The sequence below is a fragment of the Hesperophylax consimilis genome, chromosome 26 (assembly GCF_061612785.1).
Source record: "Hesperophylax consimilis isolate HC1 chromosome 26, BYU_Hcon_1.0, whole genome shotgun sequence".
Lineage (NCBI taxonomy): Eukaryota > Metazoa > Arthropoda > Insecta > Trichoptera > Limnephilidae > Hesperophylax > Hesperophylax consimilis.
The window spans coordinates 23792910-23807726 of NC_142861.1; the positions used below are offsets into that span (position 1 = coordinate 23792910).

The 14817-nt window shown below is 38.1% G+C and overlaps 2 protein-coding genes across 2 annotated transcripts in view; both read left to right on the forward strand.

Moving 5' to 3' along the window:
• Positions 1-597: 597 nt before the first annotated feature.
• On the forward strand, positions 598-7606 carry LOC149411336 (STING ER exit protein). The gene is made up of 4 exons (XM_089647536.1): positions 598-780; positions 2443-2661; positions 5100-5266; positions 7036-7606. Exons 1-4 carry the CDS (start codon positions 660-662, stop codon positions 7180-7182), a joined length of 654 nt encoding a protein of 217 aa, XP_089503662.1. The 5' UTR covers positions 598-659; the 3' UTR covers positions 7183-7606.
• Positions 7607-11748: 4142 nt separating this feature from the next.
• The window catches only part of LOC149411337 (serine protease inhibitor 42Dd-like), a 32910-nt gene continuing 29841 nt past the window's right edge, over positions 11749-14817 (forward strand). Inside the window, exons 1-3 of the mRNA XM_089647682.1 lie at positions 11749-11769; positions 13032-13205; positions 14519-14728. Coding sequence (XP_089503808.1) covers positions 11749-11769; positions 13032-13205; positions 14519-14728 — 405 coding nt within the window. The remainder of the gene's footprint in view (positions 11770-13031; positions 13206-14518; positions 14729-14817) is intronic.

The window sequence follows — 14817 nt, forward strand, 5'->3', positions numbered from 1 at the left end:
TTACTGAGAGTATCTACTAGAAACTACCAGAAACTTCTCTTGAACGTGCCGCAGAGATACTTTACATTATTTTAACATGGCTAAAACCACTTCAAGCAACGTTTCATTTCTGAATAGTGGTCTTACACAAGGGTGATACTTAAAGTATCATCCCCTCTAGAACGTGCCGCCAATATATTATATTTTATTCTAAATGAGTATTTGTGAAATAACACAAATAACTCTTTAATTTTACTCTAAAATTTATTTACACATGCCGGGATTTGAACCCATGACCTTCAGCTTGCTAGTAAATATTACGACCTTACCCTACCCTTGAGTAAAGTGGAGGTCTGTCAATGCTTAAAAATAAAAGCTGTTTCCTTTTTTCTGCTAAAACTGCTTTTTAAATGAATATTAAAATCATAACTGTTTCCTCTGTCTAATATATTTGTAGGGTGTAGTTAAATATAATTTATTTTTCCACAATGCGTAATAATAAAATTTGAAAGGATCCCTATTCAGGAAAATTTAAACATTGCACCTGCAGTATGGCAACATAGCCATGATTTATGATGGCAACATTTGAATCATAATTCATATGTCAAAACTCAAAACAAAGTTGACAAGCGACGTTCAAAGTCGGTTTTGTTGGTTTATTCAACACATCTTTTGCCAAAATGCCGAAAGTAGTTTCACGCAGTATTGTGTGCTCAGACACCAAAGATCAGGAGGAATACAGCGAAACAAAACCTTTGCACATCTACTACTGTTTATGCGGGCAAATGTCGTTGATATTAGGTATCGTATAACCTCTAAAATGTTTTATAATTTATCTTTATGGCAAAACGTTACCCCTACGCTTCGATGTTTATTCATTTGGTAGTAATCAAAATTTGATCTTTGTTCCTGGAGGCAGATACCCGTTCTTTATCATTGACTAGCTTGTCTTTAGTGTACATATCGCCCTCATTTTAGCTTTGGTATATACTGGAGCGAATGAGCGGTTATCTCACTCGCTCTGGTTTGTGTTAAGGCTGATATGAGGGGGGTGGGTATATTGGGGACATTGTCCTTGGCTCGGGAAGGAGAACGGGAAGACGGCATCAACATAGATGGCTGCCTGTAGGACCAACCTGCTAATAGTTCTGATATTCACATAGTTTACGTCAGTGAGGAGAGATACAAATTGGAAATATGACTAATCCCACCTCATTGGCTCTAATTTATTCTTTAGGAAATTTGAGCAACCTTGAACAGCTCTAATACAAAGTTACCAATTTGCAAGTCTGAAATTGTTAGGTTTGACAGTTGATACATTGTGTTATTATCTAACATACGTTGCACCAGGAGAATATATTATACGTAAATGAATGTTCGAAGAAGTCGGTGACGTGTAAAGGAAGACATGGTACGGCCGAGTGAATCAAATACTTGAGTCGAGTCCTGTCAAGATTCAGAATAACAGAAGATTATGTATGAGACAATGCGTAAATGCAAATAAGCAAGGAGCTAAACTTAAGAAAGCCGTGTGGCGTTCCACCAGCTTTCTCTCACCATGGTTAGTTAGTTAACTACTCGAGGGATAGAGATTTCCAGGCGTTCGGTTTTGGATTTGGAATATTAATACGGAATCATAAACATAAAACTGCTGACTGTAGTTTAAAGCCAATAAATCCAAATTTCACCATTTATCTCATATTTTTTGGTTTTATAATATACATTGTATAAAAGTGTAAATTCTGTATGTAAGTTGCCAAAATTTTTCTTTTGGAACAATTAAATGATTGAATATTACTATTTATTTATGTTGTCTATGGTCTAACAGAAATTTTTAGCATGTAAACAAATGTTCAATTTTAAAAAATAATTCTAAATAGAATCTACACGCCACGTTAGTGATACAAAACATTATCTAGAAAAGTGGTTTTCAAAATTTTTAAAGGCGCCTTTGTATAAAAATATATTTATCACCCCACGTGACCCCCCCGGCCTTTTAATTTATTCATTTTTCACAAAAAACATGCTGCATTAATTTCTACAATGGTCAAAAAAATCTTGAAATGTCAGACCAATTGTTAAAATTAGAATTAGAGTTTGCAACTGATTGGATCAATTTTGGACTAAACGGAAATAATAATAAGAGTGTATTCCGGAATGTATGCAGGGATACTGCAATGCAATACATTCCATACTTTGAAATAACCGGAATGAATAACCAGAAATTACAGCAGAAGCCCTGAAAATATTGATTCCATTGTCATATATACCCGGGCTCAACTTTTCTTCTATGGTTGCGATAAAAACGAAATATAGAAACAATCTGGAATTGGAAGATGACCTCATTCTCAATACTCTGTGTCTCGAACACAGAGTCGTTTCGATAAATTAGTTGGAAAAAAAAAATACAGTGTACAAACAGAATTGAATGTATTCTGATATCCTTATTTTGTATAATTCCAGACTGCGCCATTGAAAAGTTACCCCTACGTAAGAAGGATGGTGCGCGTGTGATAGACGGAGCGAAGCATGCGCACAAGATAACCTGTGACGAAGACGAACCTGTCTACCTCAAGTGGCCTGAGGGAATAGAGCGCCAGTTCAGGCTCAAGTGCAAGAAATGCAGTTTGCCCATATATTACAAGCATGATAGCGCCAGCAATATTAATTTCATTATCAAAGGTAACACATCTTCTTTTTTTTTATTTAAAGAGGACATGGTTGACATAAAGTTCCCGTGAGAATTGTGCTTCCCATTGTGCTATCTCCCATTTTACCTCGTTCCTTTAACAGTAACCTGGTCTCTTTTATAAAGTTCACCAGGGTTGTCATTGGAAATGTGGCCATGTCTTCTGGTTCTACAATGTGTTTTTTTCCAGGTATCTGAGCCTTTTTCCCAACAGAGCAGGACATTAGCACCAAAGATGAATTGGAGTCTCTACATCCTCTTCACATTTTCCGCATCTGTTGGTGTTTTCCACTTCCAAAAACTGAATGTGTCTCCTGAGATGGCAGTATACCGTTAGTAGTCCTACCAGTTATCCCAGTGAGTTTCTGTCCATATTGAGTAGTTGCCTGGTTCGCCTAGGGGCTGGTCTTTGGATTGCCTCATTCCGGGTGCCCTTTCACATTCCTCCCAGTGCCGAGATATGTATTCAATATGTATTTTGGTGTGGCAAGCTGCTACTTCTACGGCCGGCTTGGATCCCGCAAAGTGATGCTTTCACCCCTTTCCTTGCTAGTCCATCAGCCAGCTAATTGCCCTCAATTTCTTTATGTCCCGGTACCCAGATCAGTGTTTTTTTATTAATGGTAGCAAGTTCTTCAAGAATGGTCCTACATTCCATCACCAGTCTGGAGTTGCTTTCCAGTGCCATTAGGGCTGCTTGCCTATCAGAGCATATGCATATGTTTTTATTCCTTTACCCGATACGTACATTCTCCTGTGCGCAGGCTAAGATGGCCTCCTTCTAAGCTTGAAAAATAGTACAATGTGTCCCTAAAGGTATACTAAGTTTCCTCTTGGAACCCCGTAGACAGACCCCGGCCCCTGTTCCCTCCTCCATCTTGGACCCATCTGTGAACCAGTTCCTGTTTGGAGGTTGGACCTGGAACCGTGTCCCATTCCTCCCTTGTGAGGTAGATCACTATAAACTGCTGTCTGAAGAAGTATTGGGCTTGTTTGCCTTCCTGCCTCATTCCAGCTGTTGGACTAATTGCCCTCAGTCTTGAACCGATCTCTGTGACTTACCTGGTTGATAGGCAAATTGCAACACATGGAGTGGCCTTTCTCTCAGTGCCCCGTCCCTTATGTGCCTATCCATTAGCCTCTCCATAGTCTTTAGAGGAAACTGGGTGAGACTAACTGGGCAAAATGCGCCTGGTTGGTCATACTCGATTCTCCCCGGTTTAGGTATGAACACTACCCTTGTTTTCCTCCATGATATGGGCATGAATCCGAAGGCACAGCATGCCCTCAATATCTTAGTCACAGGAAGTAGGATTGTATCTAGGCCCCTTTGTAGAAGTGCTGGAAAGATTCCATCCTCTCCCGCGCTTTTAAATGGGTCGAACCCGTTGATCACCCATTTAACTCTGGAGGGAGTTATTGTTTTAGTCGCAGTGTTCCAGTTCTTACCATCCCGTGTAACTCGGGCTGGTGGTGGACCGGTGTCATTTGCTTCTAACTTTTTGTAACCGGGAAAGTGTTTCCCCAGCAGTTCCTCCAACTCCTCCTCCCAATTGTTGGTAAAGCCTCCTTCTACTTTCCGGAATGGGCCTTTAGCTGCCCCTTGGTCTTTAGCAAGAATTTTCTGAATTCTTGCTGCCTGCGGGATAGTTTCCACCTCCCCACAGTACTTCTCCCAGGAGCCAGTTTTGGCTTTCCGGATCGCTTCCTTGTATTCTTTCTGGTATTGCTAAAGAGCATCCCAGTTTCCAGACTTTTTGGCCATGTTGAAAGCTTGTTTTACTAGTTTCCATAGCTTTTGCAGTCCTCTTTTGTCCTTGGTACTTGTCTTCAGAGGGCAGCTATTTTCGTATGCCCTTATCATTGAGTTCCTCTTATCACATATCTTCAGTTATTTTTTTAATATCTGTCTCATATTCTTCTTCGTGTGGTGGAGTTCAAAGTGGGATTCTGAGGTTACTCAGTCAGTCGAGAGCATCAGGAGTCACTTGGTTCAATTCAAATGTGCATCTGGGAAACTGAAGGGACATTCTTCTAGGATGTTTGAAAATATCCACATTAACGCAATAAAGAATCATTTATGCTCCGTTTGTGTACCATATACGCACAGTGACTGTGGCGGTTTAGTGAGGTTGACAATTGACAATTGTTAGTTTGACTGCAAAATTGGAGGGTTACTTGTCAAAGTCCGCAATAACCCAACACAAGTCCTGACAATTGTTACGTTGACTTCTGAATTGGACAGTTAATTGTCGAGTTCTCCAATAACCCAAAAAATTATCCTGACAATTGTTAGGTTAGCTGGAGGATGGAGGATTAATTGCGAAGTTCTCCAAAATCCCAACAAATTGTTCTGACAATTTTAGGGTTATCTGGGGAATTGGCGGGTTGATTTGCAAGTTCTCCAATAACCAGTTGAATTGCCTCGCAGGTTCCCTCATCAAGTCATCGGGCGAGGGCCCCCTAACAGACATCTACCGCCAGGTGGCGGTGGCGCAGCCGAAGAAGATCATGGTCACCAAGCACACCAAGAACATGGGAAAGTTCAGCTCTGTCACAGTGTCCACCATAGACGAGGAGGAGGATGAGATAGAAGCGGTGAGTTGTGCACTGTGCATTTTGTTTGGTGTTTTATTGAATCTGTCAACTCAAATATAAAATTAGCTACAAAGCAGAAATCTGGTACTCATTCCTGGCTTTGCCCATAGAGCTCTATAATATAGAGTTGTTAGGCCCACGCTAATGCCATTTCAAAGTGTATTCCACTTCCGTGTGCGTTGTGCGGAGAAGGGACCATAGGTTCGGCTCTTTCCGATACCGACACAAGGCCGCGAGTATGCTGTCATGATGTTATTGTGTTACAATGGTACAGCTAGAAAACGTTGATACGAAAATACAACTAAGTAGAACTATTCAAAGGTCATGGAGACAGTTTCATATATATTTTATGAAATGAGTCAAAAGATAAAAGCTAAACCGTCTGTAAGTGACGTTAAAAATGTCCATGGACAATGCAGCATTGTTAAGCAAGTGAGTCGCTCTATTGATTGGCATATTCTGATAGGCAGAAGTTCTCGCTTTCTGAGCATAAAAAAGTGCATGAGATCTCCCACGAGTATACTTGTTAGGAACATATAAGTTGACCTCTTTCAATATTGGTGGATTACAGCCATAGTTCTAGAAAATAACTCCTAAAAATATTTTTCGGCAAGCTTCTAAGGTGTTAAAATCAAGCATTCCTGATAGAACAAGGATGGATACAGGCGTCGATAATATGTGTACTCCCTATACTATGATGAACTGCATTCGGCAATCAGCTAATGTAGTGAATCCGCGAGTGGGGCTCAATGGACTTCACTTGACAGGAGAAACTTTGGTGTTGTGTCAACTTATTTTTATACATATACATATTATGTACATCTATAGCAGGGTACTCATCTAGCCGTGTAACGTGTAACGTAACTGATAGTGTATCAAGTGAGTACGTAGGCGCGAGCCTACTGCGAGCCGCTCGCGGGTGGAGCGCAGTGTGATCGTAGCGAGCCGCCGACGGCGGATTCACTGCGATCACACTGCGAACACTAAAGGCGTACCCACTTGCAGATTGATACAGTATCAGTTACGTTACACGTAGGGTTGCCAGACGTCCTTTATTTTAAAGGACGTCCTCTATTTTAGACCCAAAAATTGATCTTGTCCTCTAATTTAAAATCTTCAATAGAGGACAATACTTTGTATTCTCAAATCTACAGACGAAAACAAGAATCTGCTAAAAACAGTACAATACGTATTTTCCATCCCCGTTTCTAATGCCCAAGCCGAAAGGATTTTTTCCTTGTGTACGAATACGTGGACCAAAAACCGAAATAAGTTAAATATTGATACTGTAAAAGCAGAACTACAAATAAAGTCGAACTTCAACATGAAATGCAAACAATTTTATAATTTCATTATGAAAACAAAGAAGCTCTTAGAGCAGCCAAGTAATACCAAGTATTAACTTTATTTATTATTTTAAATGCAAAATGACTAATTAAGGTTGTACTACTTACTTGGCTTCGATTAACATTGTGTATTAACATTGTTTTTTTATTAATAAATGTTTTTTTTTTTTTTTTTTTTTTGTGTTAGGCAATTCACCCTAAAGAATTAATAAATGTAACTACTGATACCATAACAGCATTTTATTAAAAAAAATATTGATGTCCTTTATTTTCATCAAATGTCCTTTATTTAATTGTATAAAATCCTCTAATTCGTAAAACGGGAGCTGGCAACCCTATTTACACGTTACACGGTGCTACACTCTTGGTGAGTACCCTGCTTATTGCTTTGCCTGATTTTCAATATATGGCTGTGTGTTTCAGAGAGAGGTGGCGGACAGTTACGCCAACAATGCCCGCATCATCGAGAAGCAGCTCGAGAGGAAGGGCATGAACAAGAGGCCCGTGGGGACTCCCGGGCCCCACGAGGCTGAGCCCAAACGGATCAGAGGAACGCTCATAGACAAATAGGTATAGACTATGTACCATGGCCATTGTACTATAGACAATGGACAGTATTAAACCAGAGACAATATTAACCACAGAGATAAAAAGTGAAATCAGTGAAACAAATGATCTTTTTTTAAAAATGTATAGGTCAGAGTTCCTTTAACCCTTGGAATGCCAACCTCTCGTGACCTTATACTCCTTTTGTGCCCAGGGTAAAATGCCAATCGCCCGCTGTATGCCGGCTGATTTTCTTACTTACTTACTTTTAGCAAAATGTTTTTGTAAATTGTACAGTCTTACAAGATAATTTTTTTAATATATTAAAAGATGTATATGTCTTACGTATTTTCCCAGGATAGATATGTACTTATATTCCTAGTAATATTTTTTTTTCTCTAATGTTATAAAAAATATTTATAATAAAGACATTCGAAAATATTCTTGTTTTGACTTACCAACATATTTATTTTATCTATGGACACCTGCGCCGTGATTGTTGAAGCATCATCAACGATAGACAGTCATTTTCCTCTTATTTTGAATGTCAAGTGAACTAAATTTCATCAAGAAGTAAGGCACTAGCTATGAAACTTAGTTATAAGCCCCAAGTAATAAGTTATAAGTCAAGTGATAGGAATAGATTAAATGCATAAATTAAGTTGTTAACCACTCGGAACATTAGAACGTCAAAAGACGTAAATATGATAATAGCGGTCAAGACATTAGTACGTCTTTTCACGTAAGCGCGCGAGATTTTACAAAAATCGATTTATTTCCATCACTAGTATACGGATTGCCATGATTTAAAAAACAGAGTATCGATAATGAATAACGCTACGCGTCTGCATTCAAAAATATCTATGGAATCTTGAGGTGCATTATCTGAGTCGATTGAATCTGTCAGCTTGTTCGTTCGTAATTTATTGCGTTTTTAAATAATTTATTAAAAATATTTTAGTTTGGACGGTTAATATTTTGAGGTGACCAATAGTTTTTAATTATATTTCTTCAATATATAAAGTGTTATTTCTTTATGATACTCAGAAAAAAGTACATTTTTCACAGCTTTGAAATAATGGTCAGCGATTTTTACATATTTTTGACGTTTTCAGAAAATGTATATTTAGAAACGCAAATATTTACGTATAACAAAACAATACGATAGTGAATTTCATAATCTTTCCAAAACATTTTTTAGAATGAGGCTACGTTTCCCAAGACGTGAGTTATGATGCTTTTAGCAAAAGTCGTGAATAACACAAAAATTTCCGCGTTTTGACAGTTCGCAAAGGAACACATAGCATACAAATGCCTTTGTCTGAGAGGTTAAGCGCCCTTGAGGTGATTTTCTCACGAAGACAACAATTGTATTCACAGAGGTGAATACAATCATTATCAAAAGGGGATGGGTGTGGTTTTTAGAAATCTCATATTTCTCTTGTTTTTAGTGTGCAAAAATTTCATCAATCTTGGAATAAAACTGTAGATTTGTATAAAAATCGAATCCACGCCGCCCACCATAGACAATCTTCTTTGTATCAATAGTTTTCAATATTTATTTGTATTTATTGTACAGTTCGTTTATTTAGTTTTATGAAAATATAATAAAATCATAAAAACATCATTTTGCAAAAAAACAAGTTATTACGAAAATAGACTGAGCCGTGTGGGCTTGTTTCGTGATCCTTGATTCCGTGAGGCTTAAATTTCCAATTCAAAATTTTTTACAAAATTCAAATGAGATGGAAATCTACGATGTCAGGCGAGTGTAAGTGAGAAGGAGCGCTGGGCTATTGGGCTAAATAAAACATTGGTTTCCATTCAAATTTGTATGAAGGTAATTCTAGTGTTATTCTTTGTTCTATGACTGAGCCAATTTACCCTTGGCGCGCTATGGATTTTAGGAGCTTGGCGTTCCAAAGGTTAAGCAATAAAAATGGGAAACTTATGAAAAGGGATGAGCGATGCATTATTCTAAAGGTTTGGCATCCATGAACTATAATGAACTCTTGTTGAAAACGTAAATATGTAATTGTAGTATTCTTATGAGTTGCCAGGTGACAAAGTTGAGATTTTAGCATTGTGTTAAATAGCAGAGGAGATATTTTTTACTGGTTTCTTCAATATCTACAAAGTTACGTCTGTCAATCTGTAGTACCAACATTTAATAATTTTTTTAATCAAACATTCCGTTGTATTTTCACATATATCATACAAATTTTAGAATGTGCTGTAAGTGGTGTATTATTTAATAACTGTTAAATAAATATTTTTTGATAAACCTGCATGACTTTCTTACTGATGTTTTTTACTTGACTGAAGTGAGCTTAATGAGCAAGATTAAGAAAGAGACACTTAAACCGACATGTTGAGCAGATATACAGAGAAAATTCAGGAGAATGAAATATGTCACGAAAGTGAGTCGTAGATGATTTCGGGAACGCCCGAGTAAGACATGGCACGATCAAGTAAATTATTTGAGTTGGGTCATGTTGGGTCAGTATAACGGAATATGAAGCTAGGAGTGAGTTCCAAAACTTCACATGAAGGAAAATAATTTTCTTCAGAGCCTATGTCATCTTTGAAGATGCTGTGGGGTGGGCCTTTTTGAGAAAGGAATGAACATGGGTCTCTTCAAGACTCATGTTCATTCCTTTCTGCACAGAGGCCGGTAATTCGTTTCACAGATGTGCTGTTGAACTCGAGAACGAGTCGTTGAAATAACCCTTTCTCATCTAACAAATGTCAACCTTACCGTAGGTCATATCCCTGCCAAGGCCGCTTGAAGGTTAGTTTTTAGGACTACTTACATGACACTGCCACCTCAGGAGACACATGTAGCTGGGAGTTGAAATCATTATCAACTGTAGCAAAAATGAAAAGGTTGTAGAAACGTATGCCAGTTCACCTATGGTCTCAACTTAATTGACAGTCCTGCCATCGTTGCCACTATTAAATTCCGGAAAGGATGTAGACACGTACACCTGTTCACCTATGGTCCCAACTTAATTGACAGTCCTGCCATCGTTGCCACTATTAAATTCCGGAAAGGATGTAGACACGTACACCTGTTCACCTATGGTCCCAACTTAATTGACAGTCCTGCCATCGTTGCCACTATTAAATTCCACGTGCCGACTAGAAACACAAGAGAAAATGTAGCATTCCTCTGCAATACACACACAACCAACTAATCAGACACACTCGCTAACCAATGATGACATGATGCATGATCTGGGCAACAAGTTTTAGATTCCATTTATAGAATTAAGCGTAATCTATACCAGCACTTTGTTGAATCCTACAAATTATAGTAGCGTTTCTAATGTAGTTTTAGTGATTTGTTTTATATGTAGTATTGTTCTAGTTTCTATATTATTTTTTGTTACTGTTACATGTTTTACTAATATTGTCTCACATTCAGTTTATTCGTTTACTGTTATATCATGCTTTAAAAGTTTTGTGTATAATTTTCGATAGCTCACTAGGTAAATTCTGTTCTTAAAATCCATGTAAAAGCCCGGCTGGGCGTAAAAACAAATTAAAAAATATCCCGCTTTGACGGGAAAAAGGCTAAGACAACTGGAAAAATACATTGTGGAACCAGGAGACATAACCAAACATTCAACTCTACCTGGTGAACTTCAAGGGACTTGACTTCTGTCCGAGGATAAACAAATTATAGTTAGTAACCTCTAGAAATCGAAATAGACCTTGGCTCAAATATATAATAGTGATTGAACCTTACTCCAATAGTTTCAATTACGTTTATAAACAATTTCGTCACAGTAGCTTTATTTGCGATAAGAGTTGCCTGCTTTAGAAAATGGTTAGTTACGTATACAAAAGATTTTATTAAAATGGTTTCTTCAACAGCTGACTTTCACAAGGCGAGATGTGTTCAGAGTGTAACGTTTTTGTTTATTCTGTGTTTTGCTAGTGCGGCCAGCAAAGAAGAATTATGGACAAATCTTCAAACGGCTTTGACATATTTTGACAACCCGTTTTTTAAGGTATGCATTCACACACTTGATAAGAATTTTGTCGCACATCATAAATATTCTACCTATTGATAAAACCTAACATTTCGCAATCAGTTATTATTAAAAGCAGGCATTTCATTTCCTAATATAGTTATTAAAGTTAATTTCTCGAAACACAGTAGGTTACCGATTTTTAGTAATTAGTTTTGATTAATTTTGGCTTCAAGGGATTTGACTGTAATTATTCACTTATTAGAATAAGACAACATGTCATCACTTGTCCATATCATGTGAACCTGGGTGTCCCTGCCTTTTTCATCGGGCTAGTTTGGTAGATTTCCCTCTCGTAACAAACGGATTGCAATCTTTAAAGTACAGGCGTCAGGTAGGTATGTTGTCCTTGTTCTGCAGGTATTACAATGGAAGAAGCTCCGAGGAACTGGAATCATTTATGCCTTCGGCCGCCAAACGCGCATCCTACATATGTATCTACACGGTTGACTTTTGCCACGTGAGGACGGGTCGCTTCTGCGACTAATTCTTGAGTTCGACAGCTTGGCTGTGAAACGATTTGCCAGCCTCTGTGTTTTCTATGTCCTACAACATGGGTCTCTTCAAGACTCATGTTAACTTCTTCCTCTACCCTCCACACAGCATCCCCAAAGATGACGTAGACCCTCAGAGAAATTATTTTCGTCAGGTCCTCCTGTGTGAAGTCAATATAAAAATAAATGAAATTTTGAAAATCCGCTCAACATGTCCAAATTATTTAAGGGTCTTATTATTCATCGTTAATTTCTTCTGCTTGGGTACGTGCTTCATTCATCCTAGACCCGAGAGACTAGGAGATCTGTAGAAGTCAGGTCAAGTCGGCGTCACCACTGTAGGAGTCAGGCTATGGCCGTGGCTCCATACTTTGCTGAAGAATTAAGCTAACATCAGTAGCCGCCTGGCTACCGCGTCAGTCCTTCCGAGAGTGTATTTACTGACAATAATATCATCACTTAAATACTTAAAATTAATTGAATACATATGCTGAAATTACGCCTCATATACTAAAAATACCTTATTCCACTACTGACACTGACGAGTTTGGCCAAGTTGAAGTCCAGTAATTTAGTCCAAACTCTAACGTCTTCTATTGAACTCGTTGCTGTGTCAATGTTCTATGGAATTCTTATATCCAGGTCGATGGTGGCTATCGGTTGATAACCAGTTTTTATTGTCTATCTCAGATCTTTTCCACACTGTTAATGAAATCAACATCGTATCATAAACATACTTTCAGATTATTGATTTCCTCGTCTGTGAAATAAATTACTTGCCAAATATTTTACTATTAAATGATATTTACATTGGGGAAAGTAACTCCAGATGATGTGCAAAGAGAGGCTTGGCCTGCATTGGACCTAGGCCACTGAAATGGGGACAGGACGAGCTCGTCTGGAGGTGCCTTGTCAAATAGATTCCCATACCCCAACCCGAAAAGAACAGGGGGATGAGCATAGTTTCCAGTACTTACGTAGCTGAAATTCTCAAAGTGATACATTTTAATAATTCTTCTTTCGTGTGTGAGGGGGTCAGAGAGGGCTATCTACGTCTACGAGCCAGTCTTTGTTTTGTGGACCTCATCAATCCCGCCGGGTAATTAACGGAACGGATATTTGATTACGTTCTACAAAATGAAAATAGTCACACGACACTAGTGTTACCGAAAATTCAAGGGGCGCAAAACTAATGTGTGCATAATGAAAGTACATATATATGTTTACCTTTATATTTTTGCGCAACCAGTTTGGTAATAGAAATTTGGTGGCCCCACCTGTGCATGTGCGCACAGCAGCTGTCAGATCTACGTATTGATAATAAAATCTACTTAACCTACAGGCATCATCTCACGATGTATCAGCGAAAGCGCAACAATACCTGGGAAAGGAATCGCTCAGCTTTGTTGTGTCACCTCTCTGGTTAGAGTTACTTCTGGTTACCATATCCCTGGGAACTTCAGGAGATACCTTAAGAGAACTGAACAACGGGACTTTCTTGAATATGAGCACGAAGGTAGGAAACTTCTTTTTTAGGTAAAGTCTTGCTACATTACTCTATCTATCTCTCGACGGTCAAGGGCTGAGTTGGCAACATATTTGATTCCCACCCAGCAGGCATGGGTTCAATTCGTCCTCCATCATAACAAACAACATTTATTAGTCTGTTACATTGTCTGGTGTAATCATATTCGAACATGTCTCAATGTGTGTACCGTCTCGCTCGATGTTCAATGTGAAAAAGATTCAAGGTCCGTAATTCTTGCTCGATGGCGTATAGATGAATATCTATGGCGTCTTGTGTCGAGCTGCTCGAGCGTGTAGACGCAACGACGAGTATGGTTCCATGTCAATATGTTCGATGGAACCAATCCGTCGAGCTTGAATATACATAGTGTCCGGAAACTCGTGGTACAAGCCGGAAACTGGAGAATGTATACCACACGGGGAACCCAAATAAACATAAAGTTTTTTGATTTGAGCATTTTTATAAAAAAAAAAAAAACCAAAAAAATATATTTTTCGGCTATTTCAGGGTTCAAATTTTTTCGTCATTATTTGTTTTACTTTTAAATTTTTAAATAGTTTTAATTAGTTGGGTACTTTGATCTTCAGTAATAATTTATAAGAATTTGATCAAAAAGAAATCAACTTCTGACTCGATTTACTCGAAAACAAAGCTCAAATCAAAAAAAATTACACTACAAAATCGACTCCAAATGTGATGTAGATTCACCAGTTTCCCGCTTGTACTACGAGTTTCCGGACACCATGTATACATGTGTACATAGCAATAGCTTTACTTTTGAAAGTTGTAATGCACGTGTTTGGTTAATATCCGAGAGTTGTTAGGTACATGCTAAAACTACTGTTATTCATTTGGAAACATGTTCCAAATGTAAACAAATAAAATTGTGTAAATTCATAATCAATGTAATTAATTTTCAACAGAACATTAAAACAGCTAACCGTGCAAGGAAAAGTAATATTTATAAAGGAGTGTTTATACAAACGCTTTATAAACTGCACAAAAATAATAAATTTAACATAAATTTTTTGTGTATTTTATGCACTAATGAAAAAAAAACTGTCACAGAATAACACTCCCCAAAGTTTGAAGGTATGAGGATGGACAGGGAGCTGAGCCCTGTGACAAACGGCGCCTGGTACTAATAAAAACCTCAAGGGTGCTGTGTTAGGTGTTATCAGCACCTTGGCTCCTTGGCGTCTTTGGCAAGTCGGCGCTCAGAGCGGATTGCCCCAATTGCGCCTGCCCAGGGCCGGCCCCGAGCTTGGAACACAGGTGTATTAATATATTTTGGTTTACAGCAAAAAGAAGACGTGCTTTGTTATTACATGAATCAACTATCACCGGGAGATCAGAATTTGAAGCTGGAAATTGAGAACATGATGTTTATAAGAAAGGACCTGCAAGTGACAGATCATTTTAAGGACGTAGCAACGAATACTTTCAACATGTCAATCAACAGACTCGATTTCACCAATATAACCGAGTCTGTGAAAACATTGAACACATTGGTAAAATATTATTGTAATGTATTTATTGTTTTCGAGTTGTGGGCGTTTCTGTGTGTCTTAGAAACATTCTTAGACAATAGAAACAAGAG